The following is a 27,224-nucleotide window of genomic DNA, read 5'->3' as shown; positions in this document are numbered from 1 at the left end:
TTAGCCTGGGTGACAAGAGGGAAACTGCTTCTCTCTCTATTTTTTTTTTTTTTTTTAGACAGAGTCTCATTCTGTTGCCCAGAGTGGAGTTCAGTGGCACGATCTCAGCTCACTGCAACCTCTACATCCCCAGTTCAAGCAATTCTGCTGCCTCAGCCTCCCGAGTAGCTAGGACTACAGGCAGGTACTACTACGCCTAGCTGGTTTTTGTATTTTTAGTAGAGACAGGGTTTCACCATGTTGGCCAGGATGGTCTCGATCTCTTGACCTTGTGATCCATCTGCCTCAGCCTCCCAAAGTGCCAGGATTACAGGCGTGAGCCACCGCGCCCAGCCGGAAACTCCCTCTCAAAAAAAAAAAAAAAAATTGAGCGGGCCTCGTGGTTCATGCCTGTAATCCAAGCACTTTGGAGGCCAAGGCGGGCAGATCACCTGAGGTCAGGAGTTAGAGACCAGCCTGGCCAACATGGTGAAATCCCATCTCTACTAAAAATACAAAAAAAAATTAGCTGGGCATGGTGGTGTGCGCCTGTAGTCCCAGCTACTTGGGAGCCTGAGGCAGGAGAATTGCTTGAACCCAGAAGGCGGAGGTTGCGGTGAGCCGAGATCATTCCATTGCACTCCAGTCTGGGTAACAATAGCGAAACAGTCTGGGTAACAATAGTCTCAAAAAAAAAAAAAAAAAATTGAGCCAGGTGTGGTGGCTCATGCCTGTAATCCAAGCACTTTGGAGGCCAAGGCGGGCGGATCACCTGAGGTTGGGAGTTCAAGACCAGCCTGACCAACATGGTGAAACCCCGTCTTAAAAAAAAAAAGTAGGGCCGGGCGCGGTGGCTCACGCCTGTAATCCCAGCACTTTGGGAGGCCGAGGCGGGTGGATCATGAGGTCAGGAGACCGAGACCATCCTGGTCAACATGGTGAAACCCCATCTCTACTAAAAATACAAAACAATTAGCTGGGCATGGTGGCGCATGCCTGTAGTCCCAGCTACTCAGGAGGCTGAGGGAGGAAAATTGCCTGAACCCAGGAGGCAGAGGTTGCAGTGAGCCGAGATCCCGCCATTGCACTCCAGCCTGGGTAACAAAAGTGAAACTCAGTCTCAAAAAAAAAAAAAAAAAAATTGAAATTGAAATGTTAATAACATTTCCCAGGGATATGAAAATCCTTTAATCACTGACCCCCTTGCAAGATATGTGCATATTCTAAACAATGGAACTTAAAAACCCACTCAAACACACTGTGGAAAAACCACAAAACAATCCAGCCAATGTTGACTTCTATTCGCTCTTGTTGCCCAGGCTGGAGTGCAATGGCGCCATCTCGGCTCACGGCAACCTCTGCCTCTTAGGTTCAAGTGATTCTCTTGCCTCAGCTTCCTGAGTAGCTGGGATTACAGGCATGCACCACCACACCTGGATAATTTTTGTATTTTTAGTAGAGAAGGAGTTTCTCTATGTTTGTCAGGCTGGTTTTGAACTCCTGATCACAGGTGATCCATTCGCCTTGGCCTCCCAGAGTGCTGGGATTACCAGTGTGAGCCACGTGGCACTCAGCCGTTGCCTTCTAACTACAACAGATTTACTGTAAGGTTGCATTCAGAAATGAGAGAATGTTACCTAAAGTTTGCTAATCTAGCCAAGGAAAGTCTATTTGATTTTCCTCTGAGATTCCTGATCCCATTCAGGGATGGATGCTATTTAAAGAGGTTGAGGGGAATAAAGGCTATGCCTTGCCTTCAGGAAATTGAGAATTTGGAAACAGATAAGATGGATAGATGCCAAAGGATTTAGCACTCAAGCCAGGCAGGGTCTGAACTGCTGTTCTGTTAAGTGCTTTATGCTTTCAAGGAAGCAGGTTTCTTGGGGGTTTTCAGTAGAGTTTTCCTTTTGGGAAAAATGTCAGAGGTATATGTTTTGGGCTAAAAAAAAATGCAAAGTTCTGCCAGGTATTGTGGCTCATGCCTGCAATCCAGCATTTAGGGAGGCTGAGGCAGGCGGATCACCTGAGGTCAGGAGTTGGAGACCAGCCTGGCCAACATGGTGAAACCCCGTCTCTATTAAAACTACAAAAATTAGCCAAGCATGGTGGCAGGCTCCTGTAATCCCAGATAGTCAGGAGGTTGGGGCAGGAGAATCGCTTGAACCTGGGAGGTGGAGGTTGCAGTGAGCCAGGATTGTGCCATTGCACTCCAGCCTGAGGGGCAAGAGCAAGACTTCATCTCAAAAAAAAAAGCAAATATTAATTGTGTTTTTCAAGGGTATGAAAATATTTTGTTTTAGTGTATTTGAATACATTGTCATGGTTGGTGGTCTTAAAACTGTGCAAGTCTCTGTAAGAAAGGGGAATTCCCAGTTGGTATAGAAATGCTTTATTCATGCTAAACTACTGTATTTAGGACATCTTGCTACCAAAAGAAAAAGAATCAGTGTAATCTTTGCAGAGGCAGGTGGCTTGGGCTTTCCGCGTGAGTGGTCAGAAGACCTCTCTGGAGGGCTTTTTCTTGTGTGGTTCGTGTGTATTAAATCCTCCCTTAATAACATATTCTTACTATAACATTTAAAATGCTTGGCAACCAACAAAAGCCCCATCGGAGAGGGTGCGGTAGATCTCAGAGCTCAAGAGAAGAGGCCTGGATTCCATTCATTCATCCATCCAGGCTTTGACCCTTCTTTGGTTCTTTTCATATTGCAATTGCTTTTCCCATGAATGATTTTTCTGCCCTCCGCTGCACACCCCTTCCTGGCTCTTGCTTTAACTTCACTCAGCTCTTGAAAAGGTCCTAAGGAGAATTGGCAGATGGCTCAAGCATTAAAAACGTGTCTTCCATTGTGGGTCTCCCTTTGTGGCCCGTGGTGTCTATTGTCATGCCAATGGCACTGTAGGGAAAACAACACAGTTCTGAATATTAACCCAGACGCTAGCTCCGCAATTTGTTGTGAAAGCCCAACAAAACACTGAAGAAACTGTCAGCTTGGAAAGTGATCCAGGTGCGTTTAGTTATTTGCTACGCTTTTGGGGGAGGGCCAGGGTAGCAAACCTCAACTGGGAGATTGCAGGGAAGAGGGAGAAAAACAAGCCTTTTTTGACTTCCCTGTCGAATTCTTTCCTGGTATTTCCTTGAGTGAAACTTCACCATCTTCACTTAGTAAGATCAAAAGCAAAATGAAACAAGTATGTATATGTATGTTCATGACGGGCTGTTACCTTTTTATCACATGAAGTCTTACAATGTACTTTCCAGCTCTATTTTGTGGGGTGAAAATGTTCAGGAATCATAGTGCCTTGATGACTAGATTTTAAGCCATGGTATTTAGCTACTTGCCACATCCTTTTGTGTACTCGTGCTATTATAGTTAAATTTTAAAATTTGTTTTTGCAATAATTCCTAACTAGCCAAAAATTTGCAAAAATTGTATGGAGTACTCCAATATGCCCTTACTCTAGATTCATGAATTATTACATTTTGTCACAGTTATTTATTTATTTAGAGACAGGGTCTCCCTGTGTCACCCAGGCTGGAGTGCAGTGGTGGGATCTTGACTCACTGCAGCCTCCACCTTCCAGGCTCAAGCGATCCTCTCACTTCAGCCTCCAAGTAGCTGGGACTACAGGTGTGCACCACCATGACCTGCTAAATTTTTATTTTTTATTTGTAGCGATGGGGTTGGCATGTTGCCCAGGATGCACAGTTGATTTTAGTCTTTTTTCTTTCCCCTGTGTGGGCTGGAGTACACTGGTGCATTCTTGGCACACCGCAACCTCCGCCTCCCAGGTTGAGGCGACTCTCCTGTCTCAGCCTCCCCAGTAGCTGGGATCACAGGTGTATGTCACCACACATGGCTAATTTTTGTATTTTTAGTAGAGATGGGCTTTCGCCATGTTTGACTTCAGGCAATCTACCTGCCTCAGCTTCCCAAAGTGCTGGGATTACAGGCGTGAGCCACCGTGCTGGCCACAGTTGCTTTTTAATACTTTCTTTCTCCCCATGTAAATATACATATAGGTATATCTGGGGTCATTAGAGACAAGTTGTAGACATAATTCCCTTTTTTCTTTCTTTCTTTTTGTTTTTTTGAGACAGAGTCTTGCTCTCTTACCAGGCTGGAGTGCAGTGGTGTGATCTCAGTTCACTGCAGCCTCTGCCTCCCAGGTTCAAGAGATTCCCCTGCCTCAGCCTCCTGAGTAGTTGGGACTGCAAGCCCACGCCACCATGCCTGGCTAATTTTTTTTTTTCTTTTTTTGTATTTTGCTGGAGATGGGGTTTCACCACGTTGGCCAGGCTGGTTTCGAACTCCTGACCTTGTGATCCACCCGCCTCTGCCTCCCAAAGTGCTGGGATTAGAGGCGTAAGCCACTGAGCCTGGCCAATTCCCTTTTATGCCTTAAATACTTAAGTACTTAATTCCTTAAAGGACATTTCTCTTATATAACACAATTATGTACAATTTCCAAAATCAAAAAATTGAACATGAATATATTGCTATTAATTTAATTTATAATCCATTTTAAAATTTTGCCACCTGTCCTTAAAATGTCCTTTGATAGCATTGTTTTCTTAGTTGAGGAAGAGACGGGTTGGTCAGTTTTGTTTAGTTGTCCTCTCTCCTTGGTCTCTTCCAACCTGGCAGAGCACCTCGGTTTTCTTTGTCTTTCATGATCTTGACATTTTGAAGAGGACAGGCTGGTTTCAGGTCAGTTACTTTGTATCCTGTCCCTCCATTTGTACTCGTTGGATGTGGCCTCAAAACTAGATTTATTTATTTATTTTCGGAGATGGACTCTCACTCTGTTGCCCAAGCTGGAGTGCAATAGCATGTTCTCAGCTCACTATAACCTCTACCTCCTGGTTTCAAGCAATTTTCCCTGCCTCAGCCTCCCAAGTAGCTGGGATTACAGGCATGCACCACCATGCCCAGCTAGTTTTTTTCTTTTTTTTTTTAGATAGAGTTTTGCTCTTGTTGTCCAGGCCAGAGTGCAAGTGGCACAATCTCAGTTCACGTAACCTCCGTCTCCTGGGTTTAAGCGATTCTCCTGTCTCAGCCTCCTGAGTAGCTATTACAGGCATGTGCCACCATACCCAGGTAATTTTTTATATTTTTGGTAGAGACAGGGTTTCTCCATTTTGGTCAGGCTCCTGACCTCAGGTGATCTGCCTGCCTCAGTCTCCCAAAGTGCTGGTATTACAGGCATGAGCCATCATGCCCGGCCGTGTTCTTTTTTTTTTTTTGAGTTGGAGTTTCTATCTTGTTAACCAGGCTGAAGTGCAATGGCACCATCTCAGCTCACTGCAGCCTCCACCTCCCGGGTTCAAGTGATTCCCCTGCCTCAGCCTCCCAAGTAGCTGGGATTATAGGCACGTGCCACCACATCCTGGGCTAATTTTGTATTTTTAGTAGAGACGGGGTTTCTCAATGTTGGTCAGGCTGGTCTCGATCTCCTGGCCTCAGGTGTTCTGCCCACCTCAGCTTCCCACAGTGCTGGGATTACAGTTGTGAGCCCCTGCACTGGGCCACACCATGTGTTTGTTAAGTGACAGTAGGTGAATTAATGGAGATATGAGCCAGGGGTGATGGGAGTCCCTCAGAGAGAATGGTGATGTCTTTCTGGAAGACCTGACCTTCATCTTGAATCTTAGAGGATGGAAGAGAGCAGGACTGGCTACATGATTTGTGGGACCCAATTCAAATGAACATGTGGGACCCTTACTCAGAAATTATTAGGAATCTCAAGATGGCAACAGCAGGGCCTTGAACCAAGTACGGGACCCTCCTGAACATGAGACTCATGGCAAGACTCAGATGGCATGCCCTGGTAAAGAGTTCTCCAGAAAGAACATCAAGTTGAATCCAACGCCACAGCCTGTGATGGCGGGGGTGGCAGGCTATGGAACCCCAGGTTCCAACACTAGCTTGTTGTTTCCGATTAGGCTGAAGAAAAGACCACACAGGCCCGTGAGAACCTGAGGCTCTGGAAGCATTCATTCTGTGTTTCCAGAATTCGCATACAGTACAGGCATGCCTTAGGACAAAGGTGGCACTGAGCTGTTTTAAACTGCTGTTCAAAGTAGGAAGCAGGAGAAAGAATGAAGAAAGGCCACCTGCCATTAGCTAGCTAGGTGCTAGATAAGGTTTAATCTGTAGTTTCTTTATGTTTGAGATAGGGGTCTCACTCTGTCACCCAGGCTAGAGTGCAGTGGCATAGTCACAGTTCACTGGAGTCTATACTGCCCAGGCTTAAGTGATTCTCTCACCTCAGCTTTCCAAGTCACTAGGACCACAGGTTTATGTCACGACACCTGGCTAACGTTTTAATTGTTTGTAGAGATGAGGTCTCGCTATGTTGCCCAGGCTGGTCTTGAACTCCTGGACTTAAGTGATTCTGCTGCTTTGGCTTCCCAAATTGCTGGGATTATAGGCACGAACCACAATGCCCAGCCTAGTAGTCTTCTAGACAGCCCTGTGAAGGTAGCTTTCATGGGTGTGGATGTAGGGAAGGAGAAAATGTCTTTCTCTCACCCATTGCTAGGTTCATGAGGCTCTGATAAAAGGAGGAAAAGCATCTTGTCTGGGATGATGAGCTAGCAAAGGGCAGAGGTGGGATGTGAATCGAGGCTTATTTGCGTGTAAAACCTTAGCCTTGGGGTCCAAAGTGGCTCCCGCCGGAGGTCATGGCGCTCGCGAAGGCGAGGTCATCAGTTCAAGGCTAACCTGAGCAACCTCATAAGCTCAAACTGATTGGCAAAAAAAAAAAACCAAAAAAAAAACCAAAAAAAAACCTTAGCCTTTAAGTCTAGGTACCTACTATGTGTCAGGAGCTCAGCTCAGCACTTTTGCGTGTAATATCTCAACAGTTGCTAAAGTGTTCAGCTTTAATACATATGCTACAGAGGGGCTCACGCCTGTAATCCCAGCACTTTGGGAGGCTGAGGTGGGCAGATCGCCTGAGGTCAGGAGTTTGAGGCCAGCCTGACCAACATGGCATAACCCTGTCTCTAGTAAAAATACAAAATTAGCCGAGTGTGGTGGTTCATGCCTGTAATCCTATCTACTTGGGAGGCTGAGGCAGGAGAATGGCTTGAACCCAGGAGTGGAGGTTGTGCTAAGCCGAGATTACACCATTGCACTCCAGCCTGGGCAATGAGAGGGAAACTCCATCTCAAAAAAAAAAAAAATAAATAAAGATTTGAGTAGTTTTAAAACACATCTCTGAGTCCAAAGAAACTTATCAATCTAACCTCCTCATTGTAGGATGGACAAACTGTTGAAAACCACATGAGGTAGTGCTTTTGGATAAACAAGCATCCCCTTTCCTCCTACTTAAAATTCACATTTAAACATCAGAGACTTAAGAGCTGTTCTTAGACCTTGATGAGTTTTTATGTTTTTAATTATAGAGCTGTCTTCCTAAATTAATAGCATTCAGTGGCACTGGAAATAAAGCCAGAAAAGAGAAGATCTTGGAGTTGTAGCAGACCCAGCAAAATGTAGTTTTGCTACTCAAGAGAATTGGGTTGGATTGGAAAAGAATAATTAGTGAAGAAATGATTTCTCTTTATTCTTGCCTTCCCCAAGCCAAAAGTTTAATGGGGGTGGGGGGGTTGCCTCAATTATTACAGGTGGTGAGGGAAATTGGATTTGCATTTTCACAAGATGAATTCCATGGGTCTTCATACCAGGAATGCTTTCCCAGACTAACTTCTGATCAAGGGCTAAATGAAGCAAGCGGACAATTAGCCTTGAAAGAAGTGCAAACAGGGGCATAATTAACACAATTGCTGGTTCTTCTTTCCCGCTGGGGACATCTGGGCAGGCTGACCACAAGTCATAAGCCAAAGGTCTATGCTCTTTTGCATATCTTCAGCTTTCTCCTACATATGTGGTATAAAAAATTGACCTGCTATCTTCCTTTTCCAGTTCTTTCTAGATAATTCAGCGATGTTCTCTGCTCACCCTTTCCCATTTACAGAATCTCCTGTAACCTCAAGGATCTTACTTTCATTTGAGGATATATTTTTTCAGTTTAGCACAAAACCCACGTTGCACCATTATCTAGGATTGCAATTAATATGACTTAAATTTCGAGACCTAAGGATGCACGTTTTTCTTTTTTGGAGTTGTATGTCATTGGGGTTGGTCGGAAGGTATAATAATGTAGGGAGTTGTTTAGCTATTCATTAACTAAATTGAAACTCTGTATTCCTAAGATATGCTTTATGATATTTTTTAAAAGAAGATTATATTGATAGACTTTTCAGTGTTACTGCAGCAAAACTGCTGTAAAGATCCTTCACTAGGGACCTCAAGGACAATTCCGTGAGCAAAGAATTCCCTTCCCAGTTTCCCTTGTCTAAGATTCAGGGCATCAGCAGGGATGAGTGAGTCTTATTTATAACAGATTTTGCCAAATACTTTTTCATACTGTCTCATACAGATATAAAATTATTATTTATTTACTTTGAGATGGAGTTTTGCTCTTGTTGCCCAGGCTGGAGTGCAGTGGCGCCATCTCGGCTCACTGCAACTTCGGCCTCCTGGGTTTAAGCAATTCTCCTGCCTCAGCCTTCTGAGTAGCTGGGATTACAGGCATGTGCTAATTACACCTGGCTAATTTTGTATTTTTAGTAGAGACAGTGTTTCTCCATGTTGATGAGGCTAGTCTTGAACTCCCAAACTCAGGTGATCCACCCACCTTGGCCCCCCAAAGTGCTGGAATTATAGGTGTGAGCCACTGTACCTGGCCCAGATATAAAGTTATTTATTTAAATCCACAGAGTTCAAATTTTCCTTTCAAAGTACTCAATTTCATTTTATTGTTTAATTAGAAAAAAAAAAAAAAACACCACCAAAAACTCAAGTTGCAAATTGAAATTGCACTGCTATCATTCCCGGAAGGTGTTTCCCCCGTGAGGGTGTTCGCCTGCTTCATCACTTTCAGGCCCCATACACTGGCAAGACCATTTATATATTTATTTTAAAAGCCACTGTTGGGTATAAACTTGTTAGATTTAAACTGCAGCCTTTTTTTTTTTTTTTTTTTGGTAAGTTCCCACTATTTAAACAAAGCCCCAGGAAGTGGTAGTGATTATTTATAATAATCCTTTCAACTCTTTGCCTGTTTTCAAGTAACAGTCTTTTCTTTGGCTTTGGGGAATGCAGACAACTCTATTTGAATATGAAAATTTCAACTTTAAACCTCTGAACTCTGCTGGGTCTGCAGAGGCGTTTTAATGTCAACCCCAGGAAATGTACACATGAAGCAGAATTTACAACTCATCACTGTCACAGTTAGATTAGAGTGTGAGTTAAAGAGTAATACATTAACCAGGGTGAGTGCATGGAGATTGTTGTTGGAGATCTACAAAAGCAATCAATATCCTGCACAAACAATGAAAAATGCAAGTATAGCTGGAGGTGTTCAGGGTCACAAAATAGGCCCACACATACTAGTGCCCTGGAATTTATTAAAAAAAAAAATTTTTTTTTTTTTTGGTAGGCTGTTCTGCAGTTTGACCGAATTGTCATTTGCTTGTTTTGACTCAAGGGAAACATCTGGTTTCTCCCTGCAATGTAGACAAACTGCTCTTATTCTGAAGCTGTCATCCATGAAAGGCATGGTTTGGGCTCAACAGGCTTGCTTACGAAAGGCTTGGGGTCCGTTGCTACAGAAATAAACAGCTCTAATAATTGGAAGTTTGTTCCCCGTTATAAACTCTGACTGAGAGACGACTTGGGTGAAGTGGCAAAAGCTGAAAGTGATAGATTTATTAGAAGACTTTTCCTGATTTAGGATGTGTCAGGCAGAGAATTTTCCACCTAACTTTTGTAAAAATCTCTTACCTTTTGTCGAGTTTCTACAAATGCATTTAAAAATCTTAGAGCCTCTGTATTGGAGATGGGGTGTTACAGGCTTCAGAAGAGAAGAGAGGTCTTAGGGGAAGAGTTCAGAGTTCCGTGGCCTCGGTTCATAAGACAGGTTTTCCTGCATACTTTATAAAGAAGATATTCTTGGGTGTTTTTACTTCCCTTCTGGGTCAGCTACACAATCTGTGGGACCCAGTGCAAAATGAAAAAGGTGGGGTGGGGGGTTGTTCAAAAAATATTAAGATCAGATGGTTAGATCTTGAGTTAAAAAAAAAACAAACTTTTGAAGCATCTTAAGACATTTGACAGTAAAGCGTCACTGAAGCTGGGTGCCCTGTGTTGTTGTATTGGTCCTTTTTCTGTCTCAGGAGTCTCTGGGGAAGATGAGACCAAAACCAGCAACAACAGCAACAGCAAACAGGGAGTACCTGGGAAGTGTGCCCATCAGGGGCGTGTTGGGAGGGCATTTTCTTTTTTTTTTTTTTTTGAGATGAAGTCTTGCTCTGTCGCCAGGCTGGAGTGCAGTGGTGCGATCTCAACTCACTGCAACCTTCGTTTTTCCGGTTCAAGCAATTCTCCTGCCTCAGCTTCCCGAGTATCTGCAATTATAGGTGTGTGCCACCATGCCCATTTAATTTTTGTATTTTTAGTAGAGATGGGGTTTCACCACGTTGGCCAGGATGGTCTTGATCTCTTGACTTCGTGATTTGCCCACCTCAGCCTCCCAAATCCCTCAGCTGGGATTATAGGTGTGAGCCACTGGGCCCGGCCTCATTTTCTTTCCTGTTTAGGTAAACTGTAGGGAGAGTTCCTGCCCTTTTTTGAGATTGATAGTAATTACTGTCAATGTGCTGTGTTTTTCTTTCTCCTGGGACTTAGGAGAACAAGAACCTCTCTGTCAGATTGCCTCTCTGTATCTTGTTCTTCCCCTTTTTTGCAACAACGCAGAAGACTCAGAACCATGTGAGGTCAGAAGTCACGTGTTTTGAGCCCTGTCCACAACCTTACCAAGTTTTTCATTCTGGAAGTCGGTTCTGACCATGGAATGCCCAGTGGGTCCCCACTTCTCACTTTGGTCCCCACTTCTCATTTTCGTCTGGCTTTTCTCTCCTTCTTTGTCCCTACCAGCTTGAGAGCTCCTTAGAGAGGGACATTTTAGTCAAATGCTGACAGCCAAGCCTAGTGCCTGGCTGGCGGAAAACTCCAGTAAATATGGGAATGTAAATAACAGTATCTGTTTTTTATCTCATTTCTTCTTGCTGCTTTTTCTCCTTTTCATTCTGGTTTTATTTGTATTTTTTCTCATTTTACACACACACATGCACACACACAAACACACACTACATCCAGCATGAAGGCGCAAACTACATATCTGTAGATATTTAATTCATTTTTTTGTTTGAGATGAAGTCTCGCTCTGTCTCCCAGGCTGGAGTGCAGTGGCTCCATCTCAGCTCACTGCAACTTCTGCCACCCTTATTCAAGTGATTCCCCTGCCTCAGCCTCCTAAACAGCTGGGATTACAGGGTCCTGCCATTGTGCCTGGCTAATTTTTTTGTATTTTCTGTAGAGAAGGGTTCACCATCTTGGCCAGACTGGTCTTGAACTCCAGACCTTGTGATCCACCCACCTTGGCCTCCCAAAGTGCTGGGATTACAGGCATAAGCCACTGCAACTGGTCAGTTTAATTAAAAAAAAAAAAAAAAAAAAAAGACAGGTTTTGCCATGCTGCCCAGGCTGGTCTCAAACTCCTGGACTCAACCAATCCACCCATTTCGGCATCCCAAAGTGCTAGGATTATAGACGTGAGCCACTGTGCCTAGCTAAACTACATATTTTACACTACCAAAAAAAGGCAACATGGGTCACAAAGTCCACATTGACAGTCAGCACTCTCTAGTGGCTCAATAGAAGTGGGGAGAGTCTGGGAAGCTGCCATTGTTCAAGCTGCGCATCCGAGGCTGGTCACCCCAAAACACTGAAATGCTAATAAATGACTATGGCAAAAAACCCAAGTGACCTCTGGTAGTGCAGCTCCTGTGACCCCCTTGGAGGTGGAGCTCTGTTGGCGGATGGACAGTCCGTACAGTAGGTGTGTTTGTGTGAAGGATTGGCCTGCTGGGGTTACTCAGAAACTGCTCTGCAAACACAGAGGATTAAAGGGGTTTTTGTTGAGGCAGAACAGATGGACAGAGAGAGGCAGAGTTCACATTAGTGGGTCGTAAATCAGGACTCGCTTGCAGAAGGGAAAAATCTGAGTCTGGTCACTTAAAAATCAGAGCTAATTTTAATTTTTATCTTTTTCTTATTAGGAAAGCAACCTTATGCTTAATGGAGAAACAATTCATGTGAAGAATTTACAAAATTCAAAATATCTATGACAGAGAAAGCCCTGCCGATCCTTTCAGTAGAATCTCCCTGATTTTGTCGTCTGTCCTGCTAACATACACACGTGTACATAGGCGATTATTATTTAATAAGAATGGAAACATATGCTCTTCTTTGAGTTAAAGAGGGAACCTGTAAGGAGAGCGTGAAGATCGGACCCCAGGCGTGATTGTTAGGGCCAGAGCAGCGGCATAAATTTTAGTAATCAAACCAAAGACAATGTGTAAATTTATGTTTGGGAAAGTTGGGGCAAGCTCAGGTGAAGGAAAAGTTCATCGGCGCTGAGGGCCATGTTGAATTTATGATCTTTCTGAGCTCCCAGAAAAACGACACGTCTGTGGCTGTTTCTCCTTCTGCCCCCTAGTGGAGCAAGCAGAGTGGTTCAGGCCATGAAAGCGTTCTGCCGATTAGACCCTCTCTTTACTCATTTCTCTCTCTTTTTTTTTTGAGGCAGGATCTTGTTCTGTTGCCCAGGCTGCAGTGCACTGGCACAATCTCCGCTCACAGCAGCCTCAGTCTCCTGGGTTCAAGCGATCCTCCCACCTCAGCCTCCCGAGTAGCTGGGAGTACAGGTGCACACCACCACACCTGGCTAATTTTCTGTATTTGTTGTAGAGACAGGGTCTTGCCATGTTGGCCAGGCTGGTCTTGAACTAATAGGCTCAAGCGGTCTACCTATCTCAGCCTCCCAAAGTGCTGAGATTACAGTTGTGAGCCACCGCATCAGGCCTCTTTACCTATTTCTAATCATTTAATTGGATGTTCTCCAGTCTCTGTAAATATATTGACCAAAGCCCAAAATGTTATAAAACGAGGCCAGTGGGTCTCTCTCTAGCATGCCAGGGCTCCAGTTACTGGATTGAGTTTAACGTCATATTTTATGAAAATGAGGTACCATTAGAAGCTAGGTGCTCACTTAGTAGGGTGAGATGCTCACACCAGGAGAGTCCAGAAGTCTCACCGACAGTAGAGGGCTGGTTTCACTCACTGCCATTAGCTGAGTGCTTTCTAGAAGTCAGCAGTGTTTGTATCAGACCTTTTGATGTCAGTTCTTACTGTTTCATGACAGAATTTAACGACATATAAAAATTAGTTAAAATTGCTGGGTGTAGTGGCTTACCCAAAGTGTAATCAAAGCACTTTGGGATGCCGAAGCCTCTTGAAATCGGGAGTTCAAGACCAGCCTGGCCAATACGGTGAAACCTAATCTCTACTAAAAATAAAAAATTAGCCAAGTGTGGTGGCACGTGCCTGTAATCCTAGCTATTCAGGAGGCTGAGGAATGAGAATCGCTTGAATCCAGGAGGCAGAGGTTGCTGTGAGCTGAGATCATGACAGTGCACTCCAGCCTGGGTGACAAAGTGAGATTCCATCTAAAAAAAAAAAATCGGTTAAAATGAAACCTTATGGAACCAATTAAAGAGAGTTGTTTCAATAAAATTGGAATGCTCTGAATTCCAATTTCAAAAAAACTGGAATGCTCTGAAAAATCTCAGTGTTAGTGAAGTACTTAAAAAATAAATGGTATTTTTAAAATATAAAATATTGTGACTCTGTAAAAACCTAGAGTTGTGCACTTATGATTATTTTATGTCTTTAAGTTCTTTTTTTTTGAGATGGAGTTTTGCTCTTGTTGCACAGTCTGGAGTGCAATGGTGAGATCTTGGCTCACTGCAACCTCCACATCCCGGGTTCAAGAGATTCTCCTGCCTCAGTAACTGGGATTACAGGCACCTGCTACCACGCCTGGCTAATTTTTTTATTTTTAGTAGAGATGGGGTTTCACTATGTTGGCCAGGCTAGTCTCAAACTTCTGACTTCAGGTGATTCGCCCGCCTTGGCCTCCCAAAGTGCTGGGATTACAGTCGTGAGCTACCTCGCCCAGGCCTTGGTGTCTTAGTTCTTCATAAAGCCAAAAAAATGAAAGCTGGAAATCCTGGTTACTGCATGCTGGGTATTTGCTGAATATTCAAACGAAAACACCAAGGGAATACCAGATTCACGATTCCCATTTCACTCTTACTCTGGCGTCTGCTTATTGAAGGAGATGATGGATCCTTATAATTATTATTGTTATTATTATTGTTATTATTAGTTTTGAGATGGACTCTTGCTTTGTCACCAGGCTGGAGTGCAGTGGTGCAATCTCAGCTCACTGCAACCCCTGCCTCCCAGGTTCAAGTGATTCTCCTGCCTCAGCCTCCCAAGTAGCTGGGACTATAGGCACATGCCACCACACTTGACTAATTTTTGTATTTTTAATAGAGACGGGGTTTCACCATGTTGGCCAGGATGGTCTCTATCTCTTGACCTTGTGATCCGCCTGCCCTGCTCTCCCAAAGTGCTGGAATTATAGGCATGAGCCACTGCACCTGGCTCTATGATAATAATTAATATTTTTGAGATGGTTGTGTGCTCTTTTTGCCTAGTCTGGAGTGCAATGGCCCGATCTCGGCTCACTGCAACCTCTTCCTCCTGAGTTCAAGTGATTCTCCTGCCTCAGCCTCCCATGTAGCTGGGATTACAGGCATGTGCCACCATGCCCAGCTAATTTTGTATTTTTAGTAGAGACAGGGTTTCTCCATGTTGGTCAGGCTGGTCTTGAACTCCCAACCTCAGATGATCCACCTGCCTCCCAAAGTGCTGGGATTACATGTGTGAGCCATGCTTGGCCTTATAATTATTTTTTATTTCTCTCTTAGCTGAACATTTGTAAGTTACGTGGGCTTGTTAATAAGATACAGTATCACAAAGATTTTGTGGTGTTGCTCCCTGTATGTGAATTTTACCTATCACCAGAATAAATTCTCTCTTCTTCTCTGGGCTCACTCACCGCGTGCGGGGCCACCTGGCCCCACCTGGCCCCTTCCTCCTTCATGTCTCGCTGTTCCCTGCTTTCCTGATGCTCAGGTCTTGCCGAAGGAGTTCTAGCCTTTGGCCGTGTATGTGCTGTTAGCTGTTCACTTGTCCCACTTTCTTGCTTCCCAGGCTGCCTTTCATCTGTTAATGGTAACACAGTGTGCTTCATCTGTCTAATGCTGGCCTCAACTCTCCCACAGAGTGTTTGCTGACAGCCACCCCTCTGATTCTCCAACCCCCTTCATCCATTATTATTATTATTATTATTACTATTGAGACAGAGTCTCACTCTGTAGCCCAGGCTGGAGTGCAGTGGCGCAGTCTTGCTCACTGCAGCCTTCACCCCCCGGGTCCCGGTTCAAGCAGTTCTCTTCTTGCCTCAGCCTCCTGATTATCTGGGATTACAGGCATATACCAACATGCCCAGCTAATTTTTGTATTTTTAGTAGAGACAGGGTTTCACCATGTTGGCCAGGCTGGTCTCGAACTCCTGACCTTGTGATCTGCCCGCCTCGGCCTCCCACGGTGCTGGGATTACAGATGTGAGCCACTGTGCCTACCCCAGTCATGTTTTTTGGGTTGAACTGAACTCACTGATTTTTTTTTTTTTTTGAGACTTAGTCTTGTTCTGTTGCCTAGGCTGGAGTGCAGTGACCTGATTTCAGTTCACTGAAACCTCTGCCTCTTGGTTCAGGTGATTCTCCTGCCTCAGCCTCTTGAGTAGCTGAGATTACAGGTGCCTGCCACCATGGCTGGCTAATTATTTTTAGTAGAGGCAGGGTTTCACCATGTCGGTCAGGCTGGTCTCCAACTCCTGACCTTGTGATCCGCCCGTTTTGGCCTCCCAAAGTGCTGGGATTACAGGCGTGAGCCACTGCACCTGGCACTCGCTGTTTTTATTCTGTACTCTGGAGTGGGATGCAGGTGTGAATCCCAGCACTGGCCTGTTCTAACCCTGGGTTGTTAGGGGAAGGTGGAACATCCTGAGTCTCCTTTCCTAGTCTGGAAGCTAGAGATGGGAATACTTTCTTCTGAGGGCTCTTGTGAGGTTTAAATGAAGCCATCAAAATCTGTGTAGTGCTGAGCACAGCATTAGCATTTAATGTTAGCTTTTACTGTTTATATCTAGATTAACAACTAGCAAAAATTATATAGTCTGATTATAATCATATAAATCAAAGCATATAGCAATTGTAAATTAAAAATAAACCAGTCATTTGGAATTTGTCAGCTTCTTTCTTTCTGGTGGTGTTGAAAATTAAGACTTTTTCCTTCCAGTACTTTCCATCTAAGTCACTGTTAAGGTAAATGATCTTTCACGAAGGGCACAGTTATTCCAGTGCCCTGTGAAGTGGACATTGACTTCTGGAGTGGGCTCCGGAGCAGATGAGCCCTTTCCTGGAGGGGCAGGAGATAATGGTGCTGGGGTTGGCGGCTGCCGTGGGTGGGAGCACGTAATTCTGGGCGTATGGCATTGTTGGCTTTGCAGGCTGGACCCTCTGTAAAGACAGGTTGAATTGAATGAATTAAGATGGTGATGTATCTTAAACCTGTTGCTTTGCAGGCACGGTAAAGGTGAAGAGTTCCAACATCCAAGTTGGAGACCTTATTATCGTTGAAAAGGTGAGCAGGATCTGGAAGCTTGCGTGTGAATGCTGCTTCAGGTATCCTAATGTGTAATTTGTGTATCTGGTAGACAAATTGAATGATGCATTTTGGGATTCTGTCCAACAACTCTGCCTGGGGAGAAAATCTCTTGCGCGCGCACGCGTGTGTGTGTGTGTGTGTGTGTGAGAGAGAGAGAGAGAGAGAAAGAGAGACACACACACACACACACACACACATTCTTTAAGGTTTATATGGGTTGGTTAGCCAGGAATCCGGCTTATAAACACAAGTACAAGTTTCAATTCGGTTCGATGTGCTTATTATTTTGAAATAAAAAATACCATAAAATCTTTCCTAGAAGTCAGCTTACTACATAGACACTTAGAATATTTACCTCATTTACCTTTTGAGCCATGTCCTGACCTAACCATTGTGCTTGTCTATTATTTTATGGGGAGCAGGGATTAACTGTAACCTGAGAACAGTAAAAAGACCCAAAATACAGTTTAAAAAACAGCCATGTCTGTGTGTTTGTTATGTTAGTAAACACTCATGTCTTTTTCTAGTGTGTATATTTGGAAGGTATTGGATTTTCAGGGGTGGCTCTGGAGAGGCTTGGAATAATATTTGATTAGAAAAGTGTTGTGTCTTAACTTGTTTCTCTAGAAATTGAACTATGCTCTTTTAAAAGGATTAAATCCAAGAACTCAAAGCTACTTTGAGGTAAAGTGAAACTCTTGCAGGTGGCAGCCCAGCAGAACCACACAAACCCTATGTTATCACGTACTTTTCTGTTCATAATTAAATGGGGTCTGCTGGCTGCCCCCCTCCCCCTTTTTTTCAGAATGGCTTTTGTTGCTTCCTACTACTCTCCTTCCTTATTAAAATCCACTAAAAGCCAAACATCAAGCTGGGAAGTTGGTAGATACAGAAAGCGTGAGTGGAGGGTCTGGCTTGAGTCTCAGCAGACCGCCTGGAAGAGAGCCAGCTGGGGAGGCAGTCTTTCGGGATTTCAGGAGGTAATGGTTGAATTCACCAGAAAACTAGAAGCTCTCTTTCCAAGATAAGATTTTGATAGGGGATTAGTAAAGTAGCAGCAGTGTGCAAGATTCTGCAGATTCAAAACAACGTAAATCCCCAAATCTGTCTTTGACAAAGGTAGAAGCTTAAAAGAGGTTGTGAGTTTCATCCCCCACCTCCAAACCCACCGAGGGGTTGGGGGTGGGGGCGGAAACTCCTACCCCCACCCCCGCCACACGGGCATTCATTCACAGTAAGTCTTTCTTTTCATAACACAGAACCAGCGGGTCCCTGCCGACATGATCTTCCTGAGGACATCAGAAAAAAACGGTAAACATCTGAGATCAATTTGGAAAATAACCATTAACCTTTCAGTGGTAATTTGGCAAAATCATTTGAAAATGTCACAAAGTAGATTATCATTTTGGACCCACGGAGGCAAATCAAAAGCATCTTGTTCAATAGACCATTCTTTTTAAACAGTGTTGTTGGTCTTTAAAAGTCAATAGATTTTGATCATTAAAAAAATACAGTTTGTGGAGCACTGGCTGCAGCTGGTGAAGTCACGCATGCAGTGGCCTTGGTTTTCCTCCCTGGGCTGTGTTAAGCTCCGCTTCAGGAGTTGGGATGAGGAAGTGTTTCTAACATGTAGAAGTAAACAGAAATCCCCTCTCTTCTAAGCTGATACCAGGAGACATGTCTTGAGTGAGGGCAGTACAGAAAGTGGGGAGGAGTGGGCATCTTTTCTGCCCATCGTTCATGAGTCGGGGGACCTTGCCATAGGACCTATTGATTTATTTATTGTAGCCTGAGTTTTCGGGGTGAGAATCTCTGAAGTCTCTTACTTTATAGTTATTTCCTTGGGTGGCAGCTACCATTGCCTGCCCACCCCATCAGTCTACTAAAATTGCCTTAGGTTTTTTTTTGAGATGGAGTTTCGATATTGTTACCCAGACTGGAGAGCAATGGCACGATCTCGGTTCACCGCAACCTCTGCCTTCTGGGTTCAGGCAGTTCTCCTGCCTCAGCCTCCGGAGCAGCTGGGACTACAGGTGCGCACCACCATGCCCAGCTAATTTTTGTATTTTTAGTAGAGACAGGGTTTCACCTCGTTGACCAGGATGGTCTCCATCTCTTGACCTCATGATCCACCCGCCTCAGCCTCCCAAAGTGCTGGAATTATAGGTGTGAGCCACCACGCCCAGCCTTTTTTTTTTTTTTTTTGAGACAGGGTCTTGCTCTGTCACCCAGGCTAGAGTGCAACGGTGCAATCTCTGCTTACTGCAACCTCCACTTCCTGGGTTCGAGCCATTCTCCTGCCTCAGCCTCCTGTGTTCTACCATGTCTGGCTAATTTTTATATTTTTAGTAGAGATGGGGTTGTACCGTGTTGGCCAGGCTGGTCTCGAACTCCTGACCTCCGGTGATCAGCCTGCCTCAGCCTCCCAAAGTGCTGGGCTTACAGGCATGAGCCACTGTGCCTCGCCTGAATAGCCTTAGTTTTAATTTTTGTTATTAAAGCTGTTCTGAGGAATCAAGGCTGTTTTTCTCTTATCTGGCATAATTGGAGGTGTCTGAACACCTGAAAAATTTACATTCATATGCCTTTGAGGACACTGCGACACGTTTCATTGTGAATGGAATTAAAGTAAAATTTTATACTAATGAGTAACAATACAGGAGGTAAAAGGCACTAATTAAAACAGTCTTTGAAAAACTGCAGCTTTGTCTCGAAATTCATTCTAGTGTCCTATTTAGTGCAAGCAGAGCATTACGGAGTAGGGCCCCGGCATGCTCTTTTTTCTTTAAAAAAAAAAAAAAAAAAAAAAGACCCCACTAAATTATGAGTGCGCTACATAAATAGTTCTGAGAGTCTGAACTGCAGTGTCAGTGAATCGGGCACGTTCTGTCTGATGGAGGATATAGCTGACGACTTGCATGGATCTGTATGTGAGACTGAAAGATACGCTTCGGAAATATGCCAGCCCATAATGAACTGGTGCTGGCCTGGACTGATCGGCACTGTTCTGAGCTCTGCACAGATCAGTTCTTTAATCCTCACGACGCCTCTGCAGGGTCAGTGCTGTTCCTAGCTCCACTTTACACATGAGGAAACTGAGGCGTAGAGAGGATAGGCAGCTATCAGGGCACAAAGCTAGTATGTGGCAGAGCCTGGACCTGCACTCACGTGGTTTGAGTCCTGCGAAGGTGCTGGCGATGCCTGGCCAGACGGCTCGGAATGCTGGTGTGCTGGCCACTGTTCTGTCTCCCCACTGAATCCTTATAGCAAGTTTGCAAGGTCTGTGTTTCTCCACATTTCACAGACACTGAAGTTTAACAGGAACAAGAAACTAGCCTGGGATTGCAGTGGCGGAGTGAGGATTTGAACTCGGATCTTTCTGACCCCAGAACTGATTATGGAGAAGTGGGAAATAGGATATTAATTTCCCTTGTGGTTGCTGGCCATTGGTTGGCTGTTTTTACAAGGACCAGAGCAGCCGCTGCCCAGAGCTGCTAGGGGAAGGGTCCTTGGGGTGAAGGTGACAGTGCCCAACTTCCTTCCACAGGGTCATGCTTCTTGCGGACGGATCAGCTAGATGGGGAGACAGACTGGAAGCTGCGCCTCCCTGTGGCCTGCACACAGAGGCTCCCCACAGCTGCTGTGAGTAGCTTTCCCTGCAGAAGCCCATGCAGGCAACCCGTGTTAGGAGGGTTCTCAAACTCAGATATCCCTGGGGGCCAGGCATGGGGTATCAGCTGTGAAGTGGGGCTGCTGAGGGAGCGTGGGGTTCTGGAGAGCCTCTGGGACTTGGTGGCTTCCACAGATGTGGCCAGGCCAAAGGCAGACCCCAAGTGTGGGGAGTGAGCTCTCTAATGGGAAGCTGAAAACCTAAGAAACCATGCCAAGGTGCCTCACCAGAATTTAAAAGCTAAGCCAGAGCGTGTCAGTCATCTGCACTAAACCTGTGAAGGGGCTGAGCGTGGTGACATACGCCTGTAATCCTAGCACTTTGGAGGCTGAGGTGGGTGGATTACGAGGTCAAGAGATGGCGACCATCCTGGCCAACATGGTGAAACCCCATCTCTACTAAAAATATAAAAATTAGCTGGACATAGTGGCGCGCATCTGTAGTCCCAGGTACTCTGGAGGCTGAGGCAGGAGAGTTGCTTGAACCTAGGAGGTGCAGGTTGCAGTGAGCCGAGATGGCCCCACTGCGCTTCAGCCTGGGTGGCAAAGTGAGACTCTGTCTCAAAAACAAAACCAAAACCAAAAAACCTACAACGGTAGGCCAGGCTCAGTGGCAGGCACCTGTAGTCCCAGCTCCTCAAGAGGCTGAGTCAGGAGGATTGCTTAAGCCCGGGAGTTGGAGGCTGCAGTGGGCTATGGTTGTGCCTGTGAATAGCAACTGCACTCCAGCCTGGGCAACATAGTGACACCTGTGTCTAACAAAAGTAATAACAACAAAATAAAAAACAACCCTCCAAAGATTTCTGGGAATCCATTCTGTGGTGCTTGCTGTCATCTTCTGCCCCTTCCCGTTTCTCTCTCTGCTGGGAATCCGACCTCAGTGCTGGGCCCATTCTCCCCTGTCCGCCAGCCTCTCAGTGACTGTGTTTCTGCCTCTGGATGTTGGCTGTTGCCATTTCCTCCACCAGGAGCCCTCTGACCCCTGGTGAGTCTGCCTGGCGGGGCATCTCCACACTCCACTGAGCTTTTGCACATGAGTCTCCTTATTGGAGAGGCTCTTTCTGCAAACCTCTCCCTGCATTTCTGCTTTGCTCACTTCCAGGCAGTGTCCCTGCAGGTGGGCTCTGCCTGTTGTATTCTCTGCCGTACCCCAGTATGTATGACGGGGCGAAGCCCAGGCTCAGAGGAGGGCCACAGTAGTTGGCTGAGTGTAGCTTAAGTGCCCAGTGACTGGCAGGCCCCACTGAGGTCTGGAAGGATGAAGTGCGACACAGAAGCTTCCCTGTGCTCACACCACATGGATCCAAGCCACTCCTTACTGTGTCGCCTGAGAAAGGAGGAAACTTCCGTGTCTTGGCGAGATAGACGTAACAGGACATGCAGCCACCCTATGGGCAATTTATCATGGCTAATAAAAAGTGAAATAGCACCATTATTACTGTTAATTTTAAACCAGGAATTAATTAATTACTTCATGTATTTATTTATTTGATGGCATCTTGCACTTGTCACTCAGGCTGGAGTGCAGTCGCATGATCACTGCAACCTCTGCCTTCCAGGTTCAGGTGATTCTCCTGCCTCAGCCTCCCCAGTAGCTGGGATTACAGGCACTGCCACCATGCCCAGCTAATGTATTTTTAGTAGAGATGAGGTTTCACCATGTTTGCCAGGCTGGTCTCGAACTCCTGACCACAAGTGATCCACGTGGCTCTGCCTCCTGAAGTACTGAGATTACAGGCGTGAGCCACCGCACCCAGCCTAAACCAGGAATTTTAGAACAGTGAGTTTCTTACTCCCAGCTAGGAGCCCCTGGGACCTCATAGCAGGCACCGTCATGCCTGTGAGATGGAGCCAATCTGACGACAGCATTCTGATTCTCGAAACAGTTTAAAAGACCTGTTCTCGAGAGAGGTGAGAGGGGCAGGTAGTAAAGGTGCTGCCTCGCAGGGTTGCGTTTCTTGGTATGTGACTTAGATGCATGACACGATTTAATGAAAGCTCATTTTGCCTCTCGTTGGGTCCAGGCTTGGGCTGGGTTCAGAGAAAGATGAGATCCCACCTTCTTTGTTGTCAAGGAACTCTCAATCTTAGTGAGATTATTGGGGGGTGGTCTCTATGGGGAGCAGCATTTTTTTTTTTTTTTTGGGACGGAGTCTCGCTCTGTTGCCAGGCTGGAGTGTAGTGGCGTGATCTTGGCTCACTGCAACCTCTACCTCCTGGGTTCAAGAGATTCTCCTGCAATAGTCTCCTGAGTAGCTGGGACTACAGGTGCACACCACTACATCCAGCTAATTTTTAAATTTTTAGTAGAGATGAAGTTTCACCATGTTGGTCAGGATGGCCTCAATCTTTTGACCTCATGATCTGCCCACCTCAGCCTCCCAAAGTGCTGGTGGGATTACAGACAGGCGTGAGCCACCGTGCCTGGCTGGGGAACAGCATTTTAACACAGTTTTTGATGATAAGATTTATAGGAGCTGGGCGCAGTGGCTCACACATGTTATCTCAGCATTTTGGAAGGCCAAGGCAGGCAGGTTACTTACCTGGGCAACATGGTGAAACCCCGTCTTTACAAAAAAATACAAAAAGTAGCCAGGCCTGGTTGCACGTGCCTGTAGTCCCAGCTACTTGGGCGGCTGAGGTGGGAGGATGGCTTGGGGCCGGGGGCAGAGGTTTCAGTGAGCTGAGATCTTCCCACTGTACTCCATCCTGGGCAACAGTAAGACCCTGTCTCCAAAAAAAAACAAAAAAAGCTTTATATGAAATGATGACCTGATTAATATATGAATGGATGTATTTTTGTTAAAAACAATTCAACTGTATGGAAAGCTACGGAAGAAAAGTGAGAAGTCCTGCCGCAGCCTTTACCTCAGATCCTCTTCCCAGAAGGAATCGGGGGTCATGTGAGGTTGATAGTGGTCTTTCCAGATCTTTCTCAATGCACTTACTTATAAATATGCAGAATCAGACTAGTTTGTGGCGTGTGGCTTTACATAAATGCCGTAAGACTGTATCTATTCATTTTTCTGCAGTTTTTTTCACCCTCCCTCTCTTTTTTTTTGAGATGGAATCTCATTCTGTCGCCCAGGCTGGAGTGCAATGGTGCGATCTTGGCTCATTGCAACCTCCGCCTCCCGGGTTCAAGCAATTCTTCTGCCTCAGCTTCCCAAGTAGCTGGGATTAAAGGTGCTGCCACCACAGCTGGCTAATTTTTGTATTTTCAGTACAGACAGGATTTCACCATGTTGGCCAGGCTGGTCTCGAACTCCTGACCTCAAGTGATCCATTCATCTCGGCCTCCCAAGGTGCTAGAATTACAGGCGTGAGCCACTACTTCTGGTCTTAGAGTGTAGTTTCATTTTCTTTTGCATCTGCACAGTATTCCAAGACATGTGGTTATCACAGTATATCCATTTCCCGTTCTTTAATATTTCTGGGCATTTTTTGGTCTATCTAGCACTTTATAATCAGGTATCTTGGTTATAAGCAAGATTTATCTAGTAAGGCAATTCCTGCTTCCCTGTTTTTTCTAGAAATGACTCCAACTTCCCTTTAAAAGGTCAGGTAAATGCAAGGTACAAAGAAACCTGTAAATGACTAGGTTGGGGACATGCCACAACAGGCTGTTGGCAGGAGCTGCAGATTTGAGACCAGATACACCAGACATCTGCTTCTAGCTCATCCAGCTGCTTCAGGCCTGGCCGGCTTCTCCTGCAGGAGTCATGGGCCTGCCTGGGCCGTGTTGCCAGGATTGGCAGCACAGTTTTCAAAGAATTTTGTTAAAACGATGAGGAAATAAGAAGAATCTGGAAAAGGAATTGAGGAGAAGAAACAGCTCCAGTAACCAGGTGCAGGGGCAGAACTGGCTGCAGTGACAGCAGCAGCGGCCTCAGGGCGCTCTGGTAAAACACACATCCTGCCATAGCTGTTGCCAACCCGAGGACAGCTGTGTCCCTCCATGCGGCAGGTGTGGAAACTGGGCCCCATAGTGACTCTGCACTGCCCCGCTAAAATGTAGTGGCGGTGTGGCCGTTTAGCAGGCCAGAGACAGCCTAGAGGGGTCATTCGTTTCTCCAGATTCACACGCCTGGTACATGAGGGCTGGGGTTTGCTCTTAGCTCTGTGTGTGCAAAGCCTCATTTTTGGCCAGCAGGCAGTTGGCTGAGTATGGGAACTCAAGAGCCCCTATAGCAGATTCCGTTGCTATTAAAAGAAAAGTAATTGAGAAAAAGCCAACTCTAGAATAGAGCCTCCTGTCCCCACGCCATGTCTATGTGTGAGTGCGGGAGTGGGTGTGTATATGATGTAATGATACATTGTTAGCTTGGCCTTTAACTTGCTGTATGATCTGGGCCCTGCCCTGCCATTTCCTCTTGGAAACTGTCTGTGCCAGTGCAGGGATTCCTTCCCTGTCCTGTCCCCGCCCGATGGGGTTTCCTGCTCCTAAACCTTGTTTCCATTTCCACTCTGTGCTTTGGCCTGTCCCTTCCTCCTCTTGGGCTTCCCTTCTGCCCCCTACATTGCCTTTCCTGTTACCCAGTCCCCTTCTGCTTCCTTTATCCTTCATTCTGAAAGCGACTGCTGATCCCCCGACTGTACCTGTCTTGTGCCACTACTCATATGATGCTTTGAAATGTTTTTGCCACGATGGTTCACCTTTAGTCTTTCTTATCACCTAAGATTTGTTTGCCTTTTTTTTTTTTTTTGAGACGGAGTTTCATTCTTGTTACCCAGGCTGGAGTGCAATGGCGTGATCTCGGCTCACCGCAACCTCCGCCTCCTGGGTTCAGGCAATTCTCCTGCCTCAGCCTCCTGAGTAGCTGGGATTACAGGCACGCGCCACCATGCCCAGCTAATTTTTTGTATTTTTAGTAGAGACGGGGTTTCACCATGTTGACCAGGGTGGTCTTGATCTCTTGACCTCGTGATCCACCCGCCTCGGCCTCCCAAAGTGCTGGGATTACAGGCGTGAGCCACTACGCCCGGCCTTCTTGTTTGCTTTTTTAAAAAATTGTGCTGGCTGGGCGCAGTGGCTCATGCCTGTAATCCCAGCACTTTAGGAGGCTGAGGTGGGCAGATCACAAGGTCAAGAGTTTCAGACCATCGTGGCCAACATAGTTGGCCATCTCTACTAAAATACAAAAAATTAGCTGGGCATGGTGGCACGAGCCTGTAGTCCCAGATACTCAGGAGGCTGAGGCAGGAGATCACTTGAACCCAGGAGGCAGATGTTGCAGTGAGCTGAGATCACGCCACTGCACTCCAGCCTGGCGACAGAGTGAGACTCTGTCTCAAAAAAAAAAAAAAAAAATTGTGCTAAGAGACACACAACATAAAATCTATCATTGTAACCATTTTTTTTTGAGGTGGAGTTTTGCTCTTGTTACCCAGGCTGGAGTGCAATGGTGCGATCTCACCATTGTCACCACTTTTAAGTGTACAGTTCAGTGGCATTAAGTACATTGACCTTGTCATGCAGTCATCAGCAGTGTTCATCTTCAGAACTTTTCTCATCTTTCACAACTGGAGCTCTGGACTAATTAAGCAGTAACTTCATTTCCCACCTTGGCCCAGCCCCTGGCAACCATCTTTCTGTTTTCTCACTCTGTGAATTAAACCACCATAAGTTCCTCCTGTAAGTGGAATCACATAGTTTTTGTCTTTTTGTGACTGGTTTATTTTCCTTAGCATAACGTCTTCAAGGTCCGAACTTCCCTTTTTAGGCTGAGTAATATTCCCTCGTCCGTTGAGACCACACTTTGTTTAGCCATTCATCCGCTGATGGTTGGTTGTGTTGCTTCTCCTTCTTGGCTATTGTGAATAATGCTGCTCTGTACATGGGTGGGCAGATGATCACTTAAAGTCCCTGCTTTCATTTCTTTTGTGTATACTCAGAGGTGGCATTGCTGGATTATATGGTAGTTCTGTTTTGATTTTTTGAGGAAGTGCTGTGCTGGTTTCCAGAGCTGCTGCACCATTTTATGTTCCCACCAACAGTGCACAGGGCCTCCAAGTTTGCCACATCTTCACCACACTCGTTTTTTTTTTTTTTTTTTTTTTTTGATAGCAGCCATCCTTGTGGGTGTGAGGTGTTCTTACTTGCTTTTTCAGCTCTTCCCAGAGGTTTATACAGAGTGGATGCCCAGTAACCATTCGTTGAATGAGGATTTTCTTTTCTTTTTTTTTTTCCAGACAGAGTCTTGCTCTGTTGCTCAGACTGTAGTGCAGTGGCGTGATCTCAGCTTAGTGCAACCTCTGCTTACCGTATTCAAGTAATTCTCCTACCTCAGCCTCCTGAGCAGCTGCGATTACAGACACGTGCCACCACCCCCAGCTACATTTTTTGTATATTTAGTAGAGACAGGGTTTTAACATGTTGGCCAGGCTGGTCTCAAACTCCTGGCCTCAAGTGATCCACCTACCTCAGCCTCCCAAAGTGCTGGGATTCCAGGCATGAGCCACGATGCCTGGTCTGAAGGAGTATTTTCTTTTTCTTTCTTTTTTTTTTTTTGAGATGGAGCTTCGCTCTTGTTACCCAGGCTGGAGTGCAATGGCATGATCTTGGCTCACCGAAACCTCCGCCTCCTGGGTTCAGGCAATTCTCCTGCCTCAGCCTCCTGAGTAGCTGGGATTACAGGCACGCACCACCATGCCCAGCTAATTTTTTGTATTTTTAGTAGAGACGGGGTTTCACCATGTTGACCAGGATGGTCTCGATCTCTTGACCTCGTGATCCACCCTCCTTGGCCTCCCAAAGTGCTGGGATTACAGGCTTGAGCCACCGTGCCCGGCCCTCTGAAG

At 45.6% G+C, this 27,224-nt stretch overlaps 1 protein-coding gene across 3 annotated transcripts in view; it reads left to right on the top strand.

Moving 5' to 3' along the window:
* Positions 1 to 27,224, top strand: part of ATP9A (ATPase phospholipid transporting 9A) — a 167,662-nt gene that overhangs the window by 50,512 nt on the left and 89,926 nt on the right. For all 3 annotated transcript variants that reach the window (XM_078371998.1, XM_035298943.3, XM_078371999.1), the window contains exons 5-7: positions 16,672 to 16,730; positions 18,014 to 18,065; positions 20,302 to 20,396. In XM_078371998.1, the coding sequence (XP_078228124.1) occupies positions 16,672 to 16,730; positions 18,014 to 18,065; positions 20,302 to 20,396 (206 nt within the window). The remainder of the gene's footprint in view (positions 1 to 16,671; positions 16,731 to 18,013; positions 18,066 to 20,301; positions 20,397 to 27,224) is intronic.

This window comes from Callithrix jacchus, chromosome 5 (assembly GCF_049354715.1).
Source record: "Callithrix jacchus isolate 240 chromosome 5, calJac240_pri, whole genome shotgun sequence".
Lineage (NCBI taxonomy): Eukaryota > Metazoa > Chordata > Mammalia > Primates > Cebidae > Callithrix > Callithrix jacchus.
Note: the sequence above shows the minus strand (reverse complement) of the source record. Positions and strands in the feature narration are given on the sequence as shown.